At 38.3% G+C, this 27126-nt stretch overlaps 1 protein-coding gene across 4 annotated transcripts in view; it reads left to right on the top strand.

Annotated features, from left to right (window-relative positions):
- Aadat (aminoadipate aminotransferase) overlaps nt 1-26292 on the top strand; it is a 41545-nt gene extending 15253 nt beyond the window's left edge. For 2 of the 4 annotated variants that reach the window (XM_045130607.1, XM_004657139.2), the window contains exons 7-13: nt 1021-1103; nt 1851-1947; nt 2618-2679; nt 3455-3519; nt 5695-5801; nt 24533-24634; nt 25944-26291. In XM_045130607.1, the coding sequence (XP_044986542.1) occupies nt 1021-1103; nt 1851-1947; nt 2618-2679; nt 3455-3519; nt 5695-5801; nt 24533-24634; nt 25944-25985 (558 nt within the window). In that variant the 3' untranslated portion in view covers nt 25986-26291. Of the gene's footprint in view, nt 1-1020; nt 1104-1850; nt 1948-2617; nt 2680-3454; nt 3520-5694; nt 5802-24532; nt 24635-25943 lie in introns of all 4 variants that reach the window. The other 2 variants (XM_045130609.1, XM_045130611.1) reach the window with 2 other exon arrangements.
- The last annotated feature ends 834 nt before the right edge of the window (nt 26293-27126 follow it).

Below are 27126 nucleotides of genomic sequence, written 5' to 3'. Positions count from 1 at the left end.
ATGGTGCCTGTGCATGTGGAGGCCAGAGGACAGCCTAGGATGTTGTGCACCATCTACCTCTTTTTGAGGCAGGATCTCCAGTTAGCCTGGAGCTTACCTATAAAGCGAGACTACCTGGGTAGTGAGCTCCAGGTATCTGCCTGTCTACCTCTTAACACTGGGATTATAAGCATGCACCACCATTCTCAGCATTTTATGTGAGTACTAAGGATCAAACTCAGGCCCTTACGCCTGTGAGGCAGGCACTTGGTTGACTGATCTATCTCCCCAGCCCTGTGTTCTATATCTTATTTTAGATTTACCCTCACTCTGTTATGCTACTTCTCAGGATTTTTATTCTAATGGACTTATTGCCAGTGCAGACTAGGAACACCTCAGAATCCAACACTGCTGCTTTCAGAAAAATCGGGAACATATATTTTGCCCTTCCCTTTAAACCCACTGAGAAGACACTGAAGTTCTTGATTTGTCTGTATGGTTTTGCTGAGCATGATTCTGTCCTGTCCTTCCACCCTTAGAATAACTGTGAACCCCTTTCTCATCTGGCCCTGCTTTTGAAGAAAACCTTGAATTCAGTATGTCATATTGACCAAATTTCTCACCTGTATTCTCATCTGTTTTTAGCTTTCTGAGTTGGCTCAAAGGATCAGTACTGTGTCTCTATACCTTCTTTCTTTTGATCTTGTCTGAGCTTGTTTCTCTTGAGTTCTCTATCTGAATCTAAAACTCCCAGATTTTAGCCCCTAGAGCCAGAGGGCCTGTTTGAAGTTTCTCTAAATTCATAGCTCTGCCATCCTGAGCAAATAAGAAAGTTCTTGTGAGTGTGTTTTGCAGAAAAGCCCTGAAGACAGGTAGATGCTAGTAAAAAACACACATACTTCAGGGGATGAGACATGTTAAGGGATACTTGTGCTGTTGGATTCCAAGTCTATGCATGTATACCTTTTCCACTGTCTACAAAATAGCCGTACAGGGACTCAGAAAATTTCAAACCAACAGTAATTTTCCTCACATTTTAAGCCTTGGATACCAAGCTTCCTTTCCATGGATGTTGATGGGCGTGTCATCAGAGCTGACTCCTTTTCAAAAGTCCTCTCCTCTGGGTAAGGCCCCACGTTCTCTTCCTTGAAGCTAGCCTCTGAGTCTTTCAGTCCAAGCAATTTTTCTCATTTAAAATGCTTGTGATTCACTTGTCTGAAAACATACTGATTGTTAATGGGCATATAAACCTTTACTCTCATTCATTTATTATTTATTTGCAAGGAGAGAGAGAGAGGAAGGAAGGAAGGAAGGAAGGAAGGAAGGAAGGAAGGAAGGAAGGAAGGAAGGAAGGAAGGAAGGAAGGAAGAAGAGCGGAGGGAGGGAAAAAACAGAACAGAAAAAAGAGAAGGAGAGAGTGGGTGTGCCAGGGCCTCTTGCCACCGCAAAGAAACTCGGATGCATATGCCACATTATGTACCTGCCTTTACATAGGTACTGGGTAATCAATCCAGGACTGTCAAGCTTTGCAAGCGAGCACCTTTAATCACCAAGCCATCTCTCCAGCCCAGCCTTTACTCTCTTTACTCCAGTAGTCCTTGATGCTTGGTCATTAGTCTAAAGTTGTAGACCACCATCAAAATTTTGATGTTTTATATTAAAAGACTATACTTAGAAATACTGAATCATACTTGTATTATTTCATGAATAAACATGTAGATGTAAATTTTTATTTGAAATAAATCGAGTTTTAGAATATTTTAGTTACCCAGATCCATTTGTCCTCAGGTCACTTCTCATTCTAATGAAATAAGCAAAGTGTACAAATTAATTTTTGATATGAGATTGATATTCTTTCTCTTTTTGTGTAGGCTAAGAGTAGGGTTTATGACTGGTCCAAAATCCTTGATACAGAGAATTGTTTTACACACAGAAGTTTCAACACTGCAGCCTTGCACTTTCTCACAGGTAAGCACAATTTATGAAATAGGATTTTAAAAATCAGATCAGAGAAGAAAGTGGATGTTGGCAGGTAAGATTAATTTAACATGCCAGGGAAGAAAGCAGTGATGAATCTCCATTTCCAAAACAGGCTGAATTAGGCCCGATTCTATAGATGCTTATTCTAAAAAAAAAAAAAAAAAAAAAAAATGAGAGAGAGAAAAATGAATTTGCCTAGTGTTATCCTGTAGCCTCACCCAAACACCTTGAGAACCAGCATCTTATGCTCATCTTACATCCCTAGGAGAACACCAAACCAGGGTCCTTTGGCTGTGCAAACAAACACCTTAACCACTAAGCCATCCCTCCAACCTTTTTTTTTTGTTTGTTTCTTGAGGTGGGGTCTCACTCTGGTCCAGGCTGACCTGGAATTGACTATGTAGTCTCAGGGTGGCCTCAAACTCACGGCGATCCTCCTACCTCTGCCTCCCGAGTGCTGGGATTAAAGGCGTGCGCCACCACGCCCAGCCATGTTCTATCTTTCTTTAATCAAGACTATAGGGAATGAGATATGACAGAAATAAGGCATTATCTGATGTTCTTACATGTAATCAGAAGTGATTTGCATCTGTGTTTGGAAAATGTGAACCTGTTTAAGGACTGAACCAGGACATAATTACTGTTTTATCTCTTTCAGTTCATGATATCACAGCTTCTACACCAGTGGGGAGAAAATGGCTTCCTGGCTCATATTCACAAGTATGGAGTCATTTATTACCATGTTTGCGAGCAAAATCTCCCAAGAATACCCAAATTCCTGACTTATTATTCTTCCTTCCTAAGCATCCAAAGACAGAGGAATATTCTTTTAGAAATCCAGAGTCTTATTTTTTTTAGGAGTGTCTAACATAGAAAGTCTTTTGTGTGCAAGGTACAGCCTGAAATTAGCACCCGCCCATTCCCAAAATAATCCGAACTTCTCAGCAGTTTAGAGGATAAACTATCCATGCATATAATCTGTAACTCAAAAGGACACATGGGCATGAGAATTGGCTCAAGTGTGGATGAGTAAAAACTTAATTTGCTTAGTCAGTATAATGGAACAAGTTATAAATTACTTTGGTTATGTAAATGTGCCTCATAGCCCATTTAAATAAAATAAAGGGTCTCTTCCTTCCCATACCAGTGGTTCATCATTTCAATAGTGTTTTCTTTAATCTTGCATTCTCCTACCTTGCAAATAACCATCATTATTTAAGACAACTAAACACAAAGGCTGATCCTGTTGCCACTTTTGCTATATGTAAGTCCCAAATTTTATATAGAAATGGGTTTTCTTGCTCTTTACTCTATGGTAAAGGTAAAACTACAATTAAACAATTTGTTACTGGAAAAGTCACAGAACTCCACTCTGTTCTCTTACTAAGTATTCAATATTTTAGTCAAAATAGAAAAATTCTTATAAGCTGGACTCGAGACCACCTTCCCTACCTGGTGGTCCATGCACTGAATATATCCTTCCACTGTTTTCCAGAGTCATTGATTTCTACAGAAACCAGAGGGATGCAATACTGGCAGCTGCAGACAAGTGGTTAAGTGGTGAGTGAGGGTATCTGACCTGAAGATAAACAATAGTCCCTTTAGAGTGGATGACAAACTCTGCATAGGACCAACAACCTGGGTGAACAAGAAACAAGAGTGTAGAAACCAGCCAGGCGTGGTGGCTCACGCCTTTAATCCCAGCACTCAGGTGGCAGAGGTGGGAGGATTGCCATGAGTTTGAGGCCACCCTGAGACTCCATAGTGAATTCCAGGTCAGCCTGGGCTACAGTGACACCCAACCTCGAGAAAAAAAAAAAAAAAGAAAGAAAAAAGAGTGTAGAAACCATCTTGTGAAGAAAATATGGCCCTGAAGGAATCTCACACATAACCTCAGTAGAGTTCTACCATAACTACTATCTGCTTGCAGGAGTCTAAAAAAAACAAAAAAATTAAACAAAAAATCAACCAGCAGTAAGTTACTTGAAAGTAAAAAACAGTGATCTTCTAGTTATTTTACAATTTTGCCCCAAACAGTACACTCTGTTTCTAACAAAACAGTATAAACCACATCAAGTAGATCTCTCATTGCAAACTCTGTGCCTTCTACTCATTAACCTCATTTATCTGTCTAATATTAAATATTATCTGCTACTAAATTGAATATAAGATAATTTAGACATGTTCTATTATAAAAGAAAGTCAGATGAATTGCCCGGTTTTAATTATACCATTAAAAGTATCTTTATATGACGATTAATGAACCCATAGAGCATCAGAGAATGCCTTATTTATGTCATATCTCATTTCCTATAGTCGATTTTAAAAACATAAATATTATTTACTTGATAGGAATACTTACTTACCACTTTGTGTAACAGTGTTAACAAGTCTTAACAGCACGTTTTTTAGAATTTTTTTAATTTTAATTTATTTATTAGAAAGAGAGAGAGAGAATGGGCATGCCAGGGCCTCAAACCACTACAAACTCCAGACACATGTACCACCTGTGCATCTGGCTTACGTGGGTACTGGGGAATTGAATGTGGGTCCTTAGGCTTCGTATCCCTAAGCCATCCCTCTAGCCCTAAGTTATTTTTAGTTAATTAAAATCAAAATAGTTATCATTTCTACTTAGTTTCTCCTGATACTCAATGAAACATAAACCCAACAAATGCATCTGGAACTCTTGGATTTTAAGCACTTTTTATTATTTTATTTTTTTGTTGACAATTTCATGTACATATATAATATATTTTGACTATATTCACCCTCCATTACCCTTTTTTTTTTTATCTCCCTGCCACCAAACCCCTTCTTTTTCACCACAAATCCCTTTTCGACTTTCATGCGGCTTTTTTGGTGATCCACTGAGTTAAATTGGGATTGCTTGTATGAGCATGGTGGGGAATTATTTACTGTAGTTTAGGCAACTTAGCAGCAATTATACCACTGTAGAACAAACTTTTCCCTTCCCTAGCAACCATTAAGTACAAAAACTACTCTGGGAGGAGTAGGATCATGCAAGCCCGTCCTCCATCCATGTTGCAATGTTGGGCTCAGTTTTGTGCAGGAAACCACAGCTTAACACTTTTTTTTCCAAAATATTTTATTTATTTATATGCAGAAAGAGAGAGAGATGATGATGAGTATGCCAGGGCCTCTAGTCTCTGCAAACAAACTGCAGATGCTTTTAACACTTTGTGCTTCTGGTTTTATGTGGGTACTGGTAAAATGAATCTGGGACATTAGGCTTATAGACAAGTGCCTTAACTGCTGAGCCATGTCTCCAGCCCACAATTTTTTCTTAATTAAATTCTTATAGAAACTAATCCATTGGACTTCCAAACCATTACATAAATAACAGGATTTATGAAACACCAGCAGATTCCAAAAAGACTTTAAATTTTCTCTTATAAACATGAAACAGTCATATTTGTCTTAAATGTGAGCCTAACTATGTAAAAGAGGAACAGACTATATTTCTTGCTCTCCACTGATTGATTAAACTCATAATTGTACCCACAGGAGCTATTCTCTCCCTGCCAACCTCTGACTCTTTGAAGTAAACACAGGGCATCATTTTTAAGTCTCATATAATTATAGTTTTTAAAATGTTTTCACTAAAGGAACTGTTACAGAAATGCTTGTTTATAAACACTGCACCTATATCATAGAATGATATAGTTGATATCACCAGAAATGCCTTTAGAAGATACTACCTTTTCTTTATAGGTTTGGCAGAATGGCATGTCCCCAAAGCAGGCATGTTTTTATGGATTAAAGTTAAAGGCATTCCAGATACAAAACAACTGATTGAAGAAAAAGCTATTAAGCAAGAGGTAAAACTGAGAGATGGGTGGAAAGGGTGGCCTAAGAAAAGTTATGCTTTTTCTTTAAAGTAATTTTTCTTTGAAAAAGATGGAAAGAGATATTTTGATTGCCCAGCAACTCATAATGTTGGAATATCAGTTGCATCATCATTAAAGTTATGATAATTTTTGAGTTTATATAACTTCTCAGTTGATCTAAATTAATGAAATTATAGTCCATCATATAATTTTTAGAATAGTGGCTAACTGTAGCCACCTTCCTTGTGATTGAATTCAGCTTCTCATCTTACCACACGTGTAGTTTTGGGTACCTTCCCTTCCCTGTGTTTTATCTGTAAGATAGAGACAGTAAGACTCTGTCCTGAATAGGGTGCTATGGTGGTTGATGCCATCTTAATGTGTGTAGAGAGCTTAAATGAATACCTAGCTACCTGAAACACAGTAAATGCTCAATGAGCTTTAGCCATTAGTACATGAAATGAAGGCAAATTTTTCTTGATTATGAAAATGAAGTATAACCCATAGTGAGGAAATTGTAAAATGCATGGAAATTTAATAGCTCATCATTTTTTATTAGTTATGTAAACAGTGTATACAGTCATGTTGGTACCATCATTAGCCTCCTCCCTGTCCTCCCCCCTCCACAGGAACCCTCCTCAATGGGTAGTATGGGTCATGCATTCTGGGGTTAGCCATCAGTTACGGGTAAGAGGCAATGTCTCTCTGCATAATGACCCAATGTATGGCTCTGACATTCTTTCCACTCCCTCTTTTGCAAATTTCTGTGAGCCATGTTGGGGTCATTTTAGGTCTGCTTCAGTGATGAGGTCTTGGGAGCCTCTATGTCTCTGGATATCTGGTTTGGTAGGAGTTGAGTATTCTCTGTGTCTATCTTTTTCACCAAGAAAGCAGCACTGTTGTTCATTTCCCCAATTACTCTTAGTGTTAGCTGAGGCCCTTTTGTGGTGTGATGGGCAGGTTCTGTCCCTAGCCTCTGTGTCCATCTGAAAAAGAGAAGCAAATTCTCCAACATAAAGTTACTTCCAGATAAATGGGATAACCATATTTTTTTTTAGAGAGAATTTAATAGGTGTAGGCCCTCTTGTAGCCCACAATTGGTGGAAGCTTGATAATGGAGAGAGGGCTCATTTTTGAGTATGGTTCTGACTTGTTTCCAAGCTCTAGCTATGGGTTCCTTTTCACTGAGCAGAACAAGAGCAGTTAGTTTTCCACCATGTCTGTGTGCCACTATTGCACTTGTGTGAGCATCACATCAGGTTGTTTGCTGCTGAATAGCTTAGACCATGAGTTGCTTCAACAGATGTTGGTCATTTTCCCCCAGCCTCTCATGTAGCATCTTCTGGCATTAGACAAGCTAACTGTCTGTGAACTGACTCTCTTCCAGGTTCCAGCCAGGTCACTCCATGTTCTGTACCATCAGCATATGGTATCTTCAGCAATAGGTTCTTACCACTAACCTTTGGTGGGTCATCAAGTACTCTGACAGAAATTTGTCTTCTTTTGGGAAAGCTTGTAGGTCTTTCTGATCAAGAGCTCATTGTAGATGTTACCCACATGCTGGTACTGGGAGTTACAGGTCAGTGCCAAAGAAAAGAAGGAAGAAAAACATAGGTAATATGATAGAGATAGAGAGATGAGAGAAAAGAGGGAGAGAGAGAGAGACAGAGAGAGAGAAACAGGAGGTTCATCATTTTAATACACAGATTTTGTAATCATTTCCTGATGAACTTACATACATTTCTAGTTTTCCAGTTGTGCAGTTATTTTACAGGGCTAACATTATGCAGAAAAAAGTTTGTCTTCATTATTTTTTTGGTTTCTGTTTTTTTATTAATTCTTTTTTATTGTTTAATTTTTATATTGACAACTTCCATAATTGTAAACAATATCCCATGGTAATTCCCTCCATCCCACAACTTTCCCCTTTGAAGCTCCATTCTCCATCATATCCCGCTTCCCCTCTTAATCAGTCTTTCTTTTATTTTTGATGTCGTGATCTTTTCATCCTATTGTGATGGTCTCGTGTAGATAGTGTCAGGCACTGTGAGGTCATGGATATCCAGGCTATTTTGTGTGGAGGAGCATGTTGTAAGGTGTCCTATCCTTCCTTTGGATCTTACATTCTTTCCACCACCTCTTCTGCAATAGACCCCAATCCTTGGAAGTAGTGATAGAGATGTCAGTGCTGAGCACTCCTATATCACTTCTTCTAAGCACTATGGGGCTTTCTGATTCATCCCAATGTCACTGTCATATGAAAAGAGAAGCTTCTCTAACCAAAAGTGAGAGCGGCATTAATATATGGGTATGAACATTAAGAGAGGTGCTTACTGGACAGTTTGATGAGCATAGTATACACATTTAACCAGAGAGCAACAGACATTACACTCCTAGGGCTCATGACTACCCCTGTTGTAGGTTTTCAGTATCAGTCATGTATTTCTTCCCATGGAGCAGGCCTCCAGTCATATTAGAGGGTGGTTGTTTTCCCCTATTACAGACATGCCACTGTTGCACTCATTGTCTCATTTGGCCTGGCTGGCCAAATATAAGGCTAGCAGTGTCCATGGTGAGTATCTTCACTGGTAAATTTTCTCTCTCCCATTGAACTGCATAGTGTGACTTTTTATAGCTTTCTGTCAGCTCAATTACATGGAGGAGGTTTTCAGCTCAGCTCCAGCAAGATTTCTCAGTGACCTCGCTACCCAAGTAGGTGGAGTCTTCAGCCAAAGGGTCTTACCATCTATTCGTGGTGGGAAGCTAAGGACATCAGCAATGGCCTGTAATGTGTTGGGGGCATCAGGGACCTGCCTGGCCAACAACTCACTGGAAGGTATCTCATCTCTGGTACTGAAAATTTTCTAGTAACAATCTATGGCTTCTGAGGGTTCCATTGTCCAAAAAAGTGGGTTTCCATATGACTTATTTATATCCTCATAGATTTTGATTAGCCCTCCCTCCATCTTTCCTTTACTCAATCTCGTCCACTGACCTCACTTAAGCCTTTTCACCACCATTAATCTGTTCTACTTTCAAATACACAATACCATTCTATTAAATCCCCTCTCCCTCCCTTTCCATTCCCTTTATATCTCCTTTCTAGCTTACTGGCCTCTGCTTTTGAATTTTTTTCCTACTCACATAGAAGTCCAATCATTTGTAGCTAGGATCCATATGAGAGACAACATGTAATGCTTGGCTCTCTGGGCATGGGCTAACTCACTAAGTACAATATTTTCCAGATCCATCCATTTTCCTACAAATTTCATAACTTCATTTTTCTTTACTGCTGAGTAGAACTCCATTGTGTAAAGGTGCCACATCTTCATTATTGACTCCTTAGTTGAGGGACATCCAGAGTAGTTCCATTTCCTAGCTATTGTGAATAGAGCATCAATAAACATGGTTGAGTAAGTATCTCTAAGGTGGTGAGACGAGTCCTTAGGATATATGCCTCGGAATGGTATAGCTGGGTCACATGGTAGATCTATTTTTAGCTGTCTCAGGACCCTCCACACAGATTTCCACAATGGCTGGACCAGGTTGCATTCACACCAAGAGTGGAGAAGGGTTCCTCTTTTTCTGCATCCTCGCCAGCATTTATGGTCATTTGTTTTTATGATGGTAGCCAATCTGACAAGAGTAAGAATGGAATCTCAACATAGTTTTAACTTGTATTTTCCTGATGACTAGAGATGTAGACATTTTTTAAATGTTTTCTATGTCATCTGTGTTTCTATTTTTGATAACTATTTAGTTCCATAGCCCATTCTTAATTGGGTTGTTTGATTTCTTATTATTTAATTTTAGTTCTTTGTATATCCTAGATATTAATCCTCTATCAGATGTATAGCTGGCAAAGATTTTCTCCCATTCTGTAGGTTACCTCTTTGCTCTACTCACAGTGTCCTTTGCTGTACAAAAGCTGTGGGTTTTATCTCCTGAGCAATTGATGTTATATTCAGAAAGTCTTTGCCAATTCCTATATGTTGAAGGGTTTCCCCTACTTTTTCCTGTAGTAGTTTCAGAGTTTCAGGTCTGATATTAAGGTCTTTAATTTTGTGCATGGAGGGAGATAAGGATCCATCTTTATCTTTATACAGGTACATATCCAGTTTTCCCAGCACCATTTGCTAAAGAGGCTATCTTTCCTTCAGTGAGTATTTTTGGAATTTTTGTCGAATATCAGGTGGTTATAGCTACCTAGACTTATACCTGGGTCCTCTATTGTGTTCCATTGATCAACATATCTGTTTTTGTGCCAATATCATGCTGTTTTTGTTACTATGGCTCTGTAATATAGGCTAAAATCAGGTATGATGAGACCACCAGCCTTATTTTTGTAGCTCAAAATTGTTTTAAATATTAGAGGGGTTTTTGGCATCCACAGGAAATTTTGGGGTTTTTTTTCTATTTCCATGAAGAATACTATTGAAATTTTGATGGGGATTTCATTAAATGTGTAGATTGCTTTCAGTAACATTACCATTTTCACAATATTGAGTCTTCTGATCAAAGAACAAAGGGAGTCTTTCTATGTCCTAGTGTCTTCTCCAATTTCTTGTTTGAATGTTTTAAAGTTTTCATTGTAGAGATCCCTCATTTCCTTGGTCAGGTTTATTTTAAGATACTTTATTTTTCTTGATGCAATTTTGAATGGGAGTGATTCTTGATTTCATCCTCTGTGTGTTTGTTGTTAACATCCAGGAAGGTTACTGATTTCTGTGTATTTATTTTGTATCTTGCTACATGGCTATAGGTGTTTATCAGCTCTAACAGTTTGCTGATACAGTCTTCAGGGTCCTTTCTGTATAAAATCATGTCATCTGCAAATTATGATAACTTGATCTCTTCCTTTCCAACTTGTATCCCTTTTATGTGTGTCTCTTGCCTTATTGCTATGGCTAAGACTTCCAAACCTGTATTAAATAAAAGTGGGGACAGTGGACACCCTTGTCTTGTTCCTGATTTTAGTGGAAAAGCTTCCAGTCTTCCCCCATTTAGTAATATGTTGGCTGTAGGCTTGTCATAAGTAGCCTTTATTATATTGAGATATGATCCTTCTATTCCCAGTCTCTGTAGGACTTTTATCATGAAGGGATGTTGGATTTTGTCAAATGCTTTCTCTGCGTCTAATGAGATGATCATGTGATTTTTGTCCTTCAACCCGTTTATGTAATGTATTACATTTATAGATTTGCGTATGTTGAATCAACCCTGCATCTCTGGGATAAAGCCTACTTGGTCAGGTGGATGATCTTTTTGATATACTCTTGTATTCTGTTTGCCAATATTTTGTTGAGAATTTTTGCATCTATGTTCCTGAGGGAGATTGGTCTGTAATTTTCTTTTTTTTTTTTTTTTTTTGTTATATCTTTGCCTGGTTTTGGTATCAGGGTTTTTATTTTTATTTTTATTTGTGGTAAAATGAATGGGTCTAATTTCTTTTTTGCTACATATTGCCATCCAATTTGTCCAACATTGTTGAAAATTCTTTCTCCAGCCTACATTATTGGCACCTTTGTCAAAGATAAAGTAGCTGTAGTTACTTGACCGAGGGCCTGGGTCTTCAATTCTGTTCCATTGGTCTATGCTTATGTTCTTATTCCATTACCAGGCTGTCCTCCCCACCCCACTCTGGCTTTGTAATAGAGCTTTAAATCAGGTATGGTGATACTGTCAGAGGTGTTTTTTGTTTTTTCCCTGAAGATTTGTTTGTATATCTGGGGCCTTCTGCCATTTTATATGAAATTTAAGATCATTTTTCCAAAATCTGTGAAGAATGGTGCTGGTATTTTTATTGGTATTGTATTAAATCTGTATATTGCTTTTGGTAGAATTGCTATTTTCATAATATTAATTTACCTATCCAGGAGCATGGGAAGCTTTTCCATTTTCTCAAATCCCCCTTAATTTCTTTTTTGAGTTTTTAAAAAATGTTTTCATTATAAAGGTATTTCACATCCTTGGTTAGTATTATTCCAAAGTATTTAATCTTTTTTTTTGTTGTTGTTGTTGCTATTTAAGATGAAACAGCCTTTCTGTTTTCTTTCTCTGTGTGATTTTCTATTGCAAATAGAAAAGCTACTGATTATTGTGATTGATTTTGTATCTTGCCACTTTGCTGAAGGAATTTGTCACTTTTAGAAATTTTGAGATGGAGTCTTTTGAATCACTTATATATAGCATCATATCATCTACAAATAGGGCTAACTTGACTTTGTTTCCAATTTGAATCCCTTTTATTTCATTCTCCTGTCTTATTGCTTGGGCTTGTACTTCTAATGTTGAAGAGAAGTGGTGAGAATGGGCACCCCTGTCTTGTTCCTGATATCAGTGGGAACTCTTTGAGTTTTTCCCCACTAAGTATTATGTGGGCTTTGGGGGCTTTATGTATAGCCTTTATTGGGTTGTGATATAAACCCTCCATGCCTAGTATTTCAAGAGTTTTTGATCATGAAGTGGTGTTGTATTTTGTCAAAAGCCTTCTCTGTATCAATTGAGGTGATCATGTGGTTCTTATGGCTAAGTTTATTTATGTGGTGTATTATATTGGTCAATTTCTGTATGTTAAACCATCCCTGCATCCCAGGGATGGAGCCTACTTGATCAAGATGCAAAATGATTTTGATGTGTTGTTGGATTTGGTTTCTAAGGATTTTGCTCAGGATATTTGCATCTAAGTTCATTAGGGATATAGGCTTAGGGTTTTCTTTCCTTGTTGCATGTCTGTCTGGTTTTGGTATTAATGTCATGTTTGCTTCATAAAAGGAGTCAGGGAAGATTCCATGGTCTCTGATTTTGCAGAATAGTTTGAGAAAATTTGGTTTCACGTTTTCAATTAAGGTCTTACAGAATTCAGCTAAGAACCCATCAGGTCTTGGAGTTTTCTTTTTAGTGAATTTTTTTTGGTTGAATTTTGAGACCATATATTTCACATTACTTACTTTTATTTCTTTTTTCTTAAGTTTTAAATTTTTATTAACATTTTCCATGATTATAAAAAAATATCCCATGGTAATTCCCTCCCTCCCCACATTTTCCCATTTGAAATTCCATTCTCCATCATATTACCTCCCCATTACAATCATTGTAATTACATATATACAATATCAACCTATTAAGTATCCTCCTCCCTTCCTTTCTCTACCCTTTATGTCTCCTTTTTAAATTACTGGCCTCTGCTACTAAGTATTTTCATTGTCATGCAGAAGCCCAGTCATCTGTAGCTAGGATCCACATATGAGAGAGAACATGTGGCACTTGGCTTTCTGGGTCTGGGTTACCTCACTTAGTATAATACTTTCAGGTCCATCCATTTTTCTGCAAATTTCATAACTTCATTTTTCCTTACCGCTGAGTAGAACTCCATTGTATAAATGTGCCACATCTTCATTATCCACTCATCAGTTGAGGGACATCTAGGCTGGTTCCATTTCCCAGCTATTATAAATTGAGCAGCAATAAACATGGTAGAGCATGTACTTCTAAGGAAATGAGATTAGTCCTTTGGATATATGCCTAGGAGTGCTATAGCTAGGTCATATGGTAGATCAATCTCTAGCTGTTTTAGGAACCTCCAACTGTTTTCCACAATGGCTGGACCAGATTGCATTCCCACCAGCAGTGCAGAAGGGTTCCTTTTTTTCCACATCCCCGCCAACATTTATGATCATTTGTTTTCATGATAGTGGCCAATCTGACAGGAGTGAGATGGAATCTCAATGTAGTTTTAATCTGCATTTCCCTGATGACTAGTGACGTAGAACATTTTTTTAGATGCTTATATGCCATTCGTATTTCTTCCTTTGAGAACTCTCTATTTAGCTCCATAGTCCATTTTTTGATTGGCTTGTTTGATTCCTTATTATTTAACTTTTTGAGTCCTTTGTATATCCTAGATATTAATCCTTTATCAGATATATACCTGGTGAAGATTTTTTCCCATTCTGTAGGTTGCCTCTTTGCTTTTTTCACTGTGTCCTTTGCTGTGCAAAATCTTTGTAATTTCATTAGGTCCCAGTGGTTAATCTGTGGTTTTATTGCCTGAGCAATTGGGGTTGTATTCAGAAAGTCTTTGCCAAGACCAATATGTTGAAGGGTTTCCCCTACTTTTTCCTCTAGCAGTTTCAGAGTTTCTGGTCTGACCTGTTAAGGTCTTTAATCCATTTGGACTTAATTCTTGTGCATGGTGAGAGAAAAGAATCTCTTTTCATCCTTCTGCAGATATATATCCAGTTTTCAAAACACCATTTGCTGAAGAGGCTGTCTCTTCTCCAATGAGAATTTTTGGCATTTTTATCGAATATCAGGTGGCTATAGCAACTTGGGCTTACATCTGGGTCCTCTATTCTGTTCCACTGATCTACATGTCTGTTTTTGTGCCAGTACCATGCTGTTTTTGTTACTATGGCTCTGTAGTATAGGTTAAAATCAGGTATGGTGATACCACCAGCCTCTTTTTTGTTGCTCAGTATTATTTTAGATATACGAGGTTTTTTGTGATTGCAAATGAATTTTTGGATTGTTTTTTCTATTTCCATGAAGAAAGCCTTTGGAATTTTGATAGGGTTGCATTAAATGTGTAGATTGCTTTAGGTAAGATTGCCATTTTCACAATATTGATTCTTCCAATCCAGGAACAAGGGATGTTTCTCCACATTCAAGTGTCTTCTGCAATTTCTCGCTTCAGTGTTTTAAAGTTCTCATTGTATAGATTCTTTACTTCCTTGGCTAGGTTTATTCCAAGGTACTTTATTTTTTTTGATGCAATTGTGAATGGGAGTGATTCTCTGATTTCATCCTCTGTGTGTTTGTTGTTAGCATATATGAAGGCTACTGATTTCTGTGTATTTCTTTTGTATCCTGCTACATTGCTGTAGGTTTTGATCAGCTCTAACAGCTTGCTGGTAGAGTCTTTAGGGTCCTTTATGTATAGAATCATGTCATCTGCAAATAATGATAACTTGATCTCTTCCTTTCCAATTTGTATCCCTTTTATGTGTGTCTCTTGCCTTATTGCTATGGCTAAGACTTCCAAAACTGTATTAAATGAAAGTGGGGACAGTGGACACCCTTGTCTTGTTCCTGATTTTAGTGGAAAAGCTTCCAGTTTTTCCCCATTTAGTAATATGTTGGCTGTAGGCTTGTCATAAATAGCCTTTATTATATTGAGATATGATCCTTCTACTCCCAGTCTCTGTAGGACTTTTATTATGAAGGGATGTTGGATTTTGTCAAATGCTTTCTCTGCGTCTAATGAGATGATCATGTGATTTTTGTCCTTCAATCCGTTTATGTAATGTATTACATTTATAGATTTGCATATGTTGAATCATCCCTGAATCTCTGGGATAAAGCCTACTTGGTCAGGTGGATGATCTTTTTGATATTCTCTTGTATTCTGTTTGCCAATATATATATATATATATATATTTTTTTTTTTTTTTTTTTTTTTTTTTGGTTTTTCGAGGTAGGGTCTCACTCTGGTCCAGGCTGACCTGGAATTAACTCTGTAGTCTCAGGGTGGCCTTGAACTCACGGCGATCCTCCTAACTCTGCCTCTCGAGTGCTGGGATTAAAGGCGTGCGCCACCACGCCCAGCTGTTTGCCAATATTTTGTTGAGAATTTTTGCATCTATGTTCATGAGGGAGATTGGTCTGTAATTTTCTTTTTTTTGTTATATCTTTGCCTGGTTTTGGTATCAGGGTGATGCTGGCCTCATAGAAGGAGTTTGGTAGAATTCCTTATTTTTCTATTTCCTGGAAAAGCTTAAGAAGCAATGGTATTAGCTCTTCCTTGAATGTCTGGTAAAATTCAGCAGTGAATCCGTCCGGGCCTGGGCTTTTTTTAGGTGGGCGATTATTGATAACTGTTCAGATTTCCATGCTTGTTATAGGTCTATTTAAGTGATTAATCTCATTTTGATTTAATTTAGGTGGGTCATATAGATCAAGGAAATCATCCATTTCCTTCAGATTTTCATACTTTGTGGAGTATATGCTTTTATAGTATGTCCCTATGATTTTTTGAATTTCTCTGGAATCTGTTGTGATGTTACCTTGTTCATCTCTGATTTTATTAATTTGTGTCCCTTCTCTCTTTCTTTTGGTCAGATTTGCTAAGGGTTTATCAATCTTGTTTATCCTTTCAAAGAACCAACTCTTTGTTTCATTAATTCTTTGGATTGTTCTTTTTGTTTCTATTTCATTAATTTCTGCCCTAATCTTTACTATTTCTTCCCATCTACTGATTTTTGGTTTGCCTTGTTCTTCTTTTTCCAAGGCTTTAAGGCGAAGCATTAGGTCGTTTACTTGCGACCTTTCTAATTTCTTAATATAGGCACTCAAGGCTATAAATTTACTTCTTATAACTGCCCTCATTGTGTCCCAGAGATTTTGGTATGTTGTGTTCTCATTATCATTTGACTCTATAAATTTTTTAATTTCCTTCTTGATTTCTTCATTGACCCATTCATCATTTAGTAGTGTATTGTTTAGTTTCCATAATTTTGTGTATGATCTATAGCCTTTCTTGCTACTGATTTGTAGTTTAATTCCATTGTGGTCAGATAGAATGCAAGGAATTATTTCAATTTTCCTGAATTTGTTAAGATTTGCTTTGTGACCTAATATATGGTCTATTTTAGAGAATGTTCCATGTGCTGCTGAAAAGAATGCATATTCTGCAGCATTTGAATGAAATGTCCTGTATATATTTGTTAGGTCCATTCCTTCTATGACGTCATTTAGTCCAGATGCATTTCTGTTTATTTTTTCTCGGGATGACCTGTCAATTGAAGAGAGTGGGGTGTTAAAGTCACCCACCACCACTGTGTTTGGTGTTATCTGTGACCTTAGTTCTAATAGTGTTTGTTTGACGAATTTGGGAGCCCCCATGTTAGGTGCATATATGTTTAGGATTGTAATGTCCTCCTGTTGGAGTGTGCCCTTAATCAATATAAAGTGACCTTCCTTATCTTTCTTGACTAACGTCGGACTAAAGTCTACCCTGTCTGATATTAGGATAGCAACCCCTGCTTGTTTTCTAGGCCCATTTGCTTGAAACATCGTCTTCCAACCTTTCACCCTAAGATAATGTCTATCCTTTGTAGAAAGGTGAGTTTCTTGGAGACAACAAATTGTAGGATCCTGCTTTTTAACCCAGTCTGCAAATCTATGTCTTTTCGTTGGGGCATTGAGGCTGTTGATATTAAGAGATATTATTGAAAGGTGTGTATTTTTGTTTGCCATTTGTGTGTGTGTGTGTGTGTGTGTGTGTGTGTGTGTGTGTTTCTGGTTCTACCTGCACTCTCTTCTGTTAACTAGTATTTGAGTATTGCTTGTTTTTTCTAGGTTCCTTATATGTGTGCTTTTCCTTTTCTTCAGCATGGAGGATTCTATCAAGTATTTTCTGTAGAGCTGGTTTTGTCTTCAAATACTCCTTTAACCCGCTTTTGTCATGGAATGTCTTTATTTCTCCATCTATTTGAATGGATAACTTTGCAGGATAAAGTAACCTTGGTTGACAGTTGTTATCTTTCAGAACTTGGAATATATCACTCCAAGCCCTTCTGGCTTTAAAAGTTTGTGTTGAATAATCTGCTGTAATCCTGATGGGCTTGCTTTTGTAGGTAACTTGATTTTTCTCTCTAACTGCTTTCAATATTTTTTCTTTGGTGTGTGTGTTTGGAAGTTTGATTATAATATGGCGAGGAGAGGTTCTTTCTGGGTTTTGTCTGGCTGGGGTTCTAATGGCTTCCTGTATCTGCATTGGCACCTCTTTCCCAATTTGGAGGAAATTTTCTTCTATGATTTTGTTGAAGACGCCTACTATGCCTCTGGAGTGGAGTTCTTCTCCTTCTACTATGCCCTGAATTCTTATATTTGATCTTTACATAGTGTCCCGAATATCTTGAAATTCCCACTCATACTTTTCTATAAGTTTGTCTTTCTCTTTGTTGGACTGCATTAGGTCTGCCACCTGGTCTTCTAGCTTAGATATTCTGTCCTCTCCCTCATCCATCCTACTGGTGAGATTTTCTACAGAGTTTTTTATTTCATTAACTGTGTTCTTCATTGCTAGTAATTCTGACTGGTTTATCTTTATTATTTCTATTTCCTTATTTATGTCTTGTATTGCCTTCTTTATTTCATTAAATTGGTGTCCTGCATCTTCTTTGATTCCTTTGATTTCCTCTTTGATTTCTTCTTTGATTGTTTTCATGTGTTCTTTGACCTCTTTGAACATATTTATAATCATTCTTTTGAACTCTTTCTCAGGCATTTCCTCTAACTCTTTCTCACTGGAGGACATTTCTGATGTAGTAATACTTTTAGGTGGATTTATATCGCCTTGCTTTTTAGTGTTTCTTGTGTTATAATGTATATATTTTTGCATCTTGGATTAAGTTAATGCTTGGATTTTCTAGCTAGCTGTGTATTCTTAGCTGTATCATTGATTTGATGTAATATATTTTCAGAGTAGGACCTTAAGAGGTGTTAGGTGTGGCTCTTAAGACTCTCAGAGTATCTACAAAGATGTTCTTAGGGGTTGAGTTTCCCTGCTATAGGAGTATTCAAGCAGGCTGAGTGGAATAAAATACAGGTAGATTCTAAAATTTAACTAAACACTGTACATATTCAATCAAAAACAGCCCCGAGTATGTATGCAAGAGTAGTTATTATAATGACCAGATCCTCGATCAAGAAAGAGGTTAAGATTTCTGGGCTGTTGAGGGATCCAAGTCAGCTTGCGACCAAGTGAGACCCTTCCCTGGTGCAATCCCAGTTACCTTGGATGATTTTGGTCTCAGTCAAGTTGCTGCCTGGTTCGTCGGGCTGCTGTTCCAATTTCTGGAGCTGAGAACTTGCTGTTCCTGCAGGGCAAACCGAGCCTGGCAAGTGTGTCCCTGCAGATCAGCACCCCTGCTGCTGGAACTGCTGCTGCTCAAGCTGCCCCTGCTGGGTCTGTAGCCACTGCTGCTGAAGGTGTTGCTGCTGTACCCACCGCTGCTGCTGCCTCTGCTGCTGCTGTATCTGCCACTGCTGGAGCCTCCACTGCTGCTGAAGCTTCTGCTGCTGTGTCCACTGCCGCTGCTCCCCGTGAAGCTGCTGCTGCCGAGTCTGCCGCTGCTGCCACTCCTGGGTCTGCTGCTGCTGGGGCCGCTGTTACCGGTGCTGGAGCCGCTGATGTTGCTGCCAAACTCTGCTCCTGCTTGGGTCCCACTGTCAGCCCAAGTTGGCGTGGCCGGGTTCCAAGCCGTTGCTCTGTTCGCAGAGCTAGGCTTAGGCGTTGGGGGAGGAGAGGGAGCCGCAGCTGCTCTGGTTCTCTCGCTGCTCCAAGCGTTCTTCTACCTCGCAGTCTGCTCCTCCGTTGCTCGCTGCCGCTCTCCCCTCACGTTTCCCGAGTTGCGGATAGCGCCGGTGTGAGGGAAAGCTCCCGCACCTGGCTTTTCCTGCGACTGGAGCTGAGCCTGGCAGCTTTCTGGTGCGCCGCGGCCGCAGCAGTTGGCCGAGCTGCTGGAACCACTTTTCCCGCCTGTGCAGTCTCTGGATGCTCTGGAACTCTTCTACTTCTCCGCTGCCGCTTCAATTTCCTATACGCCTCACTTTTTAGTAAAAGTGTGTATTTTGCTGAGTTTTTTTGGCCTTTTTCCCCCCTAGGCTGCTTTGGCGTGGTAACTACGCCGCCATCTTAACCGGAAGTCTTTTCCAGATATCTTATATATATGCTTTTCTTTCTCTTCAACATGGAGGATCCTGTGAAGTATTTTCTGTGGGGCTGGTTTTGTCTCCAAATGTTCCTTTAGACTGATTTTGTTGTAGAATGTCCTTATTTCTCCATCTGTCTGAATTGATAGCTTTGTAGGATAAAATAACCTTCGTTGACTGTTGCTGTCTTGCAGAACTTGGAATACATCATTCCAGATCCTTTTGGCTTTTAAAAGTTTGTGTTGGTAATCTGCTGTGATCCTTATGGGCTTGCCTTTTTATGTGACTTGATTTTTCTCTCTAACTGCTTTCAATATATTTTCTTTTCTTTGGTTTCTATGTTTGGTAGGTTAATTATAATATGGTGAGGAGAGGTTCTTTCCAGGTTTTGTCTGTTTGATGTTCTAAAGGCATCCTGTATCTACATTGGCATCTCTTCCCCAATTTGGGGGAAGTTTTCTTCTATGATTTTGTTAAGAACACCTAATATGCCTTTGGATTGAAATGCTTCTACTATACCCTGAATTCTTATGTTTGATCTTTTTATAGTATCTGAAATATCTTGAAATTCCCATTCATACTTTCCTATTAGTTTGTCTTTCTCTTTGTTGGACTGTATTAGATCTGCCACCTGGTCTTCTAGATTAGACATTCTGTCTTTCCATTCTAGTGGTAATTTTTTTTTATCTTTTAAGTTTTTATTCAATTTTTTATTAACAATGTCCACAAATATAAACAGTATCCCATGGTAATTCCCTGCCTCCCCCCACTTTCCCCTTTGAAACTTCACTCTCTGTCATATCCCCTCGCCCTCTCAGTCTCTCTTTTATTTTCATGTCATGATCTTTTCTTCCTATTATGATGGTCTTGTGTAGGTAATGTCAGATACTGTGAGGTCATGGCTATCTGGGCCATTTTCTGCCTGGAGGGAGCACATTGTAAGGAGTCTTACCCTTCCTTTGGCTCTTACATTCTTTCTTCCACCTCTTCCACATTAGACCCTGAGCCTTGGAAGGTGTGATTGAGGTATTTCAGTGCTGAGCACTCCTCTTTCACTTCTTCTCAGCATCATGGAGATTTTCTACAGAGTTTTTCATTTCACTGTGTTATTCATTGATAGTATTTCTGACTGTTTTTTCTTTATTTTTTTCTATTTCCTTATTTATGCCTTATATTGACCTCCTTATGTAATTAAATTGGTTTCCTGTGTCTTCTTCAATTCCTTGGATTTTCTCTTTCATTCTTCTGATTTCTTCCTTGATTTCTTTGAACATGTATATAATCATTCTTTTGAAATATTTCTCAGGCATTTCCTCTAAATCGGTCTCACTGGAGGTCATTTCTGATACATTAATACTTTTTGATGGATTTATAATGTCTTGATTTTTTTGTGTTTCTTGTATTATAATGTAGCCATTTTTGAATTGTGGATTAATTTAATGCTTGGATTTTCTAATTATCAGCAGTATTACTAGATATATAAATCAATCTGATGTTATATATCTTAAGGGTAGGAGCTTAAGGTGATAGGTGTGGCTCTTAAGACTCTCAGAGTAAACACATTGTGATCTGAGGTGTTGTGTTTGCTTGTTATGAGAGTATTTAATTAGGCTGAGTGGAACAAAATACAGCAAACTCTGAAACTTAACTAAACAATATATACATTCAGTGAAAAACAGCACAGAGTATTTATGCAAGACTAGGTATTATGACAACCAGATCCTCTAACAAAATCACAGTCCCTAAAGATACATGTTGCCCCACACCCTTAATCCTGTCAGCTAGGAGGCTAAGATTTCTGGTCTCTAGAGGGTTTCAAGTCAGCTTGTGACCAAGTAAGACCTTTCCCTAATAAATGACAGAAGAGGAAATAAAGGCACTATAAATCAGGAAGTAACAAATGACAAGCCCAAAATATACCTTATTTAAGAATGGCAAATTTGATTATCCATCAGATTTAACATATAATTTCCCTGACATGGAAAGTGCAATCAGCACTTCTAATTCAAACCCATATACCAGGTTTATTTGGTAGGTACTGAACTGGTGTAATCCCAGTCACCTTTGGGGATAGTTGTGGTCTCAGTTATGCTGTGTTCCTGCTTGGAACCCTCTTCACTGCACGGTGGGCTCACATAGGCTGGCTGGGTCGCTGGATCGCTGCTCTGGTCACCTGTGCTGGATGCTGGGCACTGTGTAGGTGCGCTCCCTTACCCAGGTCTCTGGTGCTTGCTGGTCATTGCACTGGCAGTGAGGGAGGGAAGGCTGTAGATGGTGGCTGAAGTTCTCTGCTGGTCCTCACTCTGTTCATCCCTGCTGTCCTCCTTTGACATTTCTTGAGTTTGAGAGGAGGCCTGTGTGAGTGGAGAATCTGTTCATCTTGTTCTTCCTGTGGCTCAGGCCAAGCATTGTAGCTGTGGCTACAGAGACCTGTTTCTACCGCTGCTGGAACTGCTTCTGCCTGCTTCTGTGAGCTCTAGATGCTCTGATTCTCTCCTACTAGTCTGCTAGAGTTGACACTTTCTTACACACCTCACTTTATAGTAGAACAGTGTATTTTTCTGATTTTATTTTATTTTATTTATTTATTTTGGCTTTTTTCCCCCTGGGGTGCTCTGGCATGGCTCCTATGCCACAATCTTAACTGGAAGTTCTTGATTCTTTTACTTCAAATGAGATCATGTTAGACTTTATTTTCTCCTCCTATACTTAATGCATAAGTCTCCTAAGATTTTACTTATAAGTACAGAATAAACAAAATTCTAAATGAATATTTTATGTGCAGTTTTCCAGTTGACCAAATAAATCATCCTTTCCCCATTTAATCCCCATTTAGCATGTTTATCAATCTTTGTAAACACTGATATCTGTTTATAGAACCACTTTAGTCTTGATTGTAGTATAAATGAATGGATTGGGTTAACAGGCAATATTCCATGCTACTTCATAAGCTGCTCCACAGGTTAGATTTAAAGAGAAACTGGACAAGGTAATTATCCTCTCTAACCTTGTCGCCTGATGGAGGGCATTCTTTGTTCATCATTATAACCCTGGAAGCAGTGCATAATAGGTATTTAAAGTATGTAGCTGACTTATTTCAGCATATATTAGGAGATTTTATATGTATATGACTCATTTCAGATAAATGTATTTCAATATAACTTAACTTGATCTTCTCTTTGTTTTTAAAATTCTGTTGTCAACAAACACCCTTGGTAAATAATAAATCGTATGTATTGTTGAGCTAAGTGCTAAGGACACTGACTTGATATATTATCTATTTTTCTATTTTCTTCATTTATTTCTTATGCCCTGCTTTTACTTTACAGTTTCTAAGTAATCTCCAAGCTCACCACAACTACTTTAGCCCAGATTTTGGGCCACTTCCTCCTCTTACCAGGCTTCACTTCTAGTCCATCCCCAGATATTTCCACTATACTATGAGAACTGAAGACTTTTGTATTTCATTAATCAGGACAAAGAAACCCATCTTCTGCCTTGAAATATTCTCCCAAGAGTGTTCTCAAATCATTTTACTCCCAATTCAACTCACTTTAGCAAACAGTACCCAGATTTATACCATATAACAACAAGCAATTCATGTTTTTCAAAGTTACTGCAAATTGCTAGAAAAGAAAAGCTCCAAAAGCTCAAAGACTTAAAATAGAAGTTCATTTCTGAACTCACACAAAATTCAAGATTATGATCTGCAACAACCATGCTCCCACAGTATTTCAAAGCCCTTGCTTCCTTTCATATTGTTCCTCTCCAGTCTTCATGTGGTTTGCATGATTGCTATGAGATGGAAAGGGCATGGTAGACCAGACATGGGAATGTTACTAGGGGCCAAGAATAGAAATCGTATCCAGGAATTTGCCTCACATATATTAGTTAAGATTTGCTAATATGGCCACACCTAGCTAGAAAGAGGTTAGAGTATGAGATGTGTCACTCAGTAGCAGAGTGTATGCTTAGCATGTTAGAAGTCTTGGGTTTAATCCTCAGCACTAAAGAAGAAAAATAACTAGAGGTAAGAAGTGAGGAAGGAAGGGAGGGGATAAAAAAGAAAGGAAGGGGCTAGGGTGCCCAGGACGCAGGGAAAGTGGAGAACTCAGTCAAGCAAGCCACCCAAGAGGAGCTAGTTGTTCTCAGTAATCCATGTTGACACACTAACATTCATTTCTTCTCTTCACGTATTAAATATTTTACAACTGTTCTGTTTCTTTTTTTGTTAATTTTTTTTGTTCATTTTTATTTATTTATTTATTTGAGAGCGACAGACATAGAGAGAAAGACAGATAGAGGGAGAGAGAGAGAATGGGCACGCCAGGGCCTCCAGCCTCTGCAAACGAACTCCAGACGCATGCGCCCCCTTGTGCATCTGGCTAACATGGGACCTGGGGAACCGAGCCTCGAACTGGGGTCCTTAGGCTTCACAGGCAAGCGCTTAACCGCTAAGCCATCTCTCCAGCCCTGTTCTGTTTCTTTAAATGTACCTAATACATGTAAGACAGATGCACAAAATGGTGCATGCATCTGGAGTTTGTTTTCAATGGCCGGAGGCCCTGGTGTGCCTATGTGCCTATTTTCTCTCTCTCTCAAATAAATAAGTAAATAAGTAAAACTTGGCCTTTCTCTTCTTAGTTACTGTGCTTTCTTTATATGTGGAGAAGAAATAGCATTGTCCATATTTGTGGTTAAAACCCTTCTAGTTTTTATGTGCTGATTTGTTTATTGTATGACATATATATTTTTAACATATTTTTTTCTCTACTGTGCTGTTTTTCCCTGCCTTTATACTTAAAACATCCTTCTCAAGGTGATATTAGATTATATTACATTTTATTTTAGGTTTTCTTCAATGACAAAAATATTAGTCTTCACTTCACTTCTAGTCCATCCCCAGATATTTCCACTATACTGGGAGAACTGATGATTTTTGTATTTCATTAATCAGGACAAAGAAACCCATCTTCTGCCTTGAAATATTCTCCCAATTCTCCTAGGTTTTACTGATTCCTGGAGAATATTTCTTCATTGACAACTCAGTTCCTACCTCATACATTAGAGCATCCTTCTCCTTCGTTTCTCCTGAAGAGATGGATATAGTAAGTATTCTCCCAGAGTGTTACAGACAGACTCTTCATGCTGGGATTCAGTGCATGTACTCACCCTATAAGTTAGAATATTATTGAATGTCTTCTTGCATGTCGAAAGACCAGATATTAGTCAACCAGTCATGAATTCCTGCTAAACATCACGTTTTATTTTTTGGCTAGACTTCTGTAGGCAAATGAGATTAAGTTGGAGTTAAAATTGGTTGTCCTCATGAACAAGTTGTCAGAACACTGAACAGTATGTGGAGAGTTCCAATACATTTATATGGAAAACCCCTTTCCTTCAGTCCTGACATTAACATGAGTGAAAAGTACAAACTCATAAGCTATCCAGCTTTCTCTGAAGAAAAAAGCATCAGGAAGGGTCAGATACAGCCTAAGAACTGCTTGCTTCTCTGGAAATCTATATAGGAAGAGCCACCATTGAACAGTGTCATCAGCCATCAGATGTGTTATACTTACCCTAGGAGATGAGCTTTTTTGGTGTGTTCTCTCTACTTGCATTCCCATGTTAATATGTTTTTCATAAGTTCTCAGTGCTTTTACTTAAGAATAGAATTGGGACTGGAGAGATGGCTTAGTGGTTAAGGCATTTTCCTGCAAAGCCAGAGGATCCTGGCTCGACTCCCCAGGACCCATGTAAGCCAGATGCACAAGGGGGTGTGTGCATCTGGAGTTCATTTGTAATAGCTGGAGGGCCTGGCATGCCCATTCTCTCCTTCTCTTTCTCTCTGTGGGCCTCTTTATCTCTCAAACAAATAAATACAATTTTTTTTTAAAGAATAGAATTTGGCAGCTCAAACTACATTGAATGTATTCACAGGTGAGCAGGTGAGAGATTATATGAACCTAAAAATGATTAATATTATTGGTAAAATATAATATGATGATAATGAAAGTTATAAGAAGACAAAAAAACTGGAAATTTTGTAATCCCAATGCACTCATCCATGTATTTTAGAAGGTATTGATGGCATTCTGCTCACACAAAGCTGATGTCAAATTTGACATTTATTATTTATTTAAGAGAGGGAAAGAGGCAGAAAGAGACATTCCAAGGCCTCCAGCCACTGCAAACAAACTCCAGACACATGTACCACCTTGTACATTTGGCATTACATGGGTACTAAGGAATCAAACTTGGGTACCTTAACTGCTAAGCCATCACTCCAGCCCCCAAAGTTGACTTTTCATTACCTCATTTCAACCTCAGATGAATCTTCTACTTGAATTTTTAAAGTTATGATGGACTGTGCCATAGCAGCTAATTGCATCAATTCTTATCTCTTTTCTGTTTTAGGCATTCCAGAAACTAGCACAACTTATAAAAGAATCATTATGAAGAAACCATAATAAACATGAAGTCTCAGCTGGCCTCAAACTCACAGCAACCTTCCTACTGCTGCCTTCTCAGTGCTGGGGTTCCGTGCCCAGCCATTTTTCAGATATATTATTTCTCTGTTTTGCTGTGGAAAAGGTTATTGACAACTGACCAGACAAAATATATTTTATCACATATGGCATATCTATACACATGTAGTAGGTTAAGTATATAACTTTAAAGTGCCCATAAATCTATAATATTACATATATATGTGTGTGTGTGTGTGTGTGTGTGTGTGTGTGCGTGTGTGTGTGTGTGTGTGTGTGTGTGTATGTATGTAAATATTGGTTTGTTGAGGTAGGGTCTTGCTCTAGTCCAGGATGACCTGGAATTCACTATGTAGTCTCAGGCTGGCCTCAAACACATAGTGATCCTCCTATCTCTGCCTCCTGAGTGCTGGTATTAAAGGCATGTAACACCACACCCAGTGAAACAAAAATATTTTTATAACCCATTTATGCCTTTTGATTAATTTTTAACCCACAAAAATATTTTTTTCTTGGGTTTCATTGTGAAGAACTTTGTGATTGCTTTATATTGTACCATAAATTTTCTTTGAATCTGATATACTAAGAAATTTTCAATTTTTAAGGAAATAATTTTATTCAATGTGACATACATGTATCTTTTTACTTTTAGGAAAATTTAATGAAAGCTTATTGCACAGATATTATAATTTGATCATTGCAAATGATTTTTAATCAAAGTATCAAAGACTTTACTGAAGAAATCCCTTTAAAATTAAAATTTTGAAACTAGGCTAAAGAGATTGCTTAGTGGTTAAGGCATTTGCCTGAAAAGCCAAAGTACTCAGGTTTGATTCTCCAGGACCCACATAAGCCAGATGCACAAGGTGGCAGCACATGCATATGGAGTTCATTTGCAGTGGCACACCCATATTTATATCCCCCCCCTCTCCCAGCTAAATAAATAAAAATAACATAAAATTCTTAACCTAAGTATTCACATTAAAGGAAACATCTCTATCATACCATTCAAGGCTCAGGGACCACTGTGGAAGAAGTGGCAGAAAGAATGTAAGAGCCAAAGGAAGGGGAGGAGAGCTCTGCAGTACTATTTTCCATATACAAAGAGGCCA

This window comes from Jaculus jaculus, chromosome 1, assembly GCF_020740685.1.
Source record: "Jaculus jaculus isolate mJacJac1 chromosome 1, mJacJac1.mat.Y.cur, whole genome shotgun sequence".
Classification (NCBI taxonomy): Eukaryota; Metazoa; Chordata; class Mammalia; order Rodentia; family Dipodidae; genus Jaculus; species Jaculus jaculus.
The sequence above is the reverse complement of the archived record's forward strand: the minus strand, read 5'-3'. Positions and strand labels throughout refer to the sequence as shown.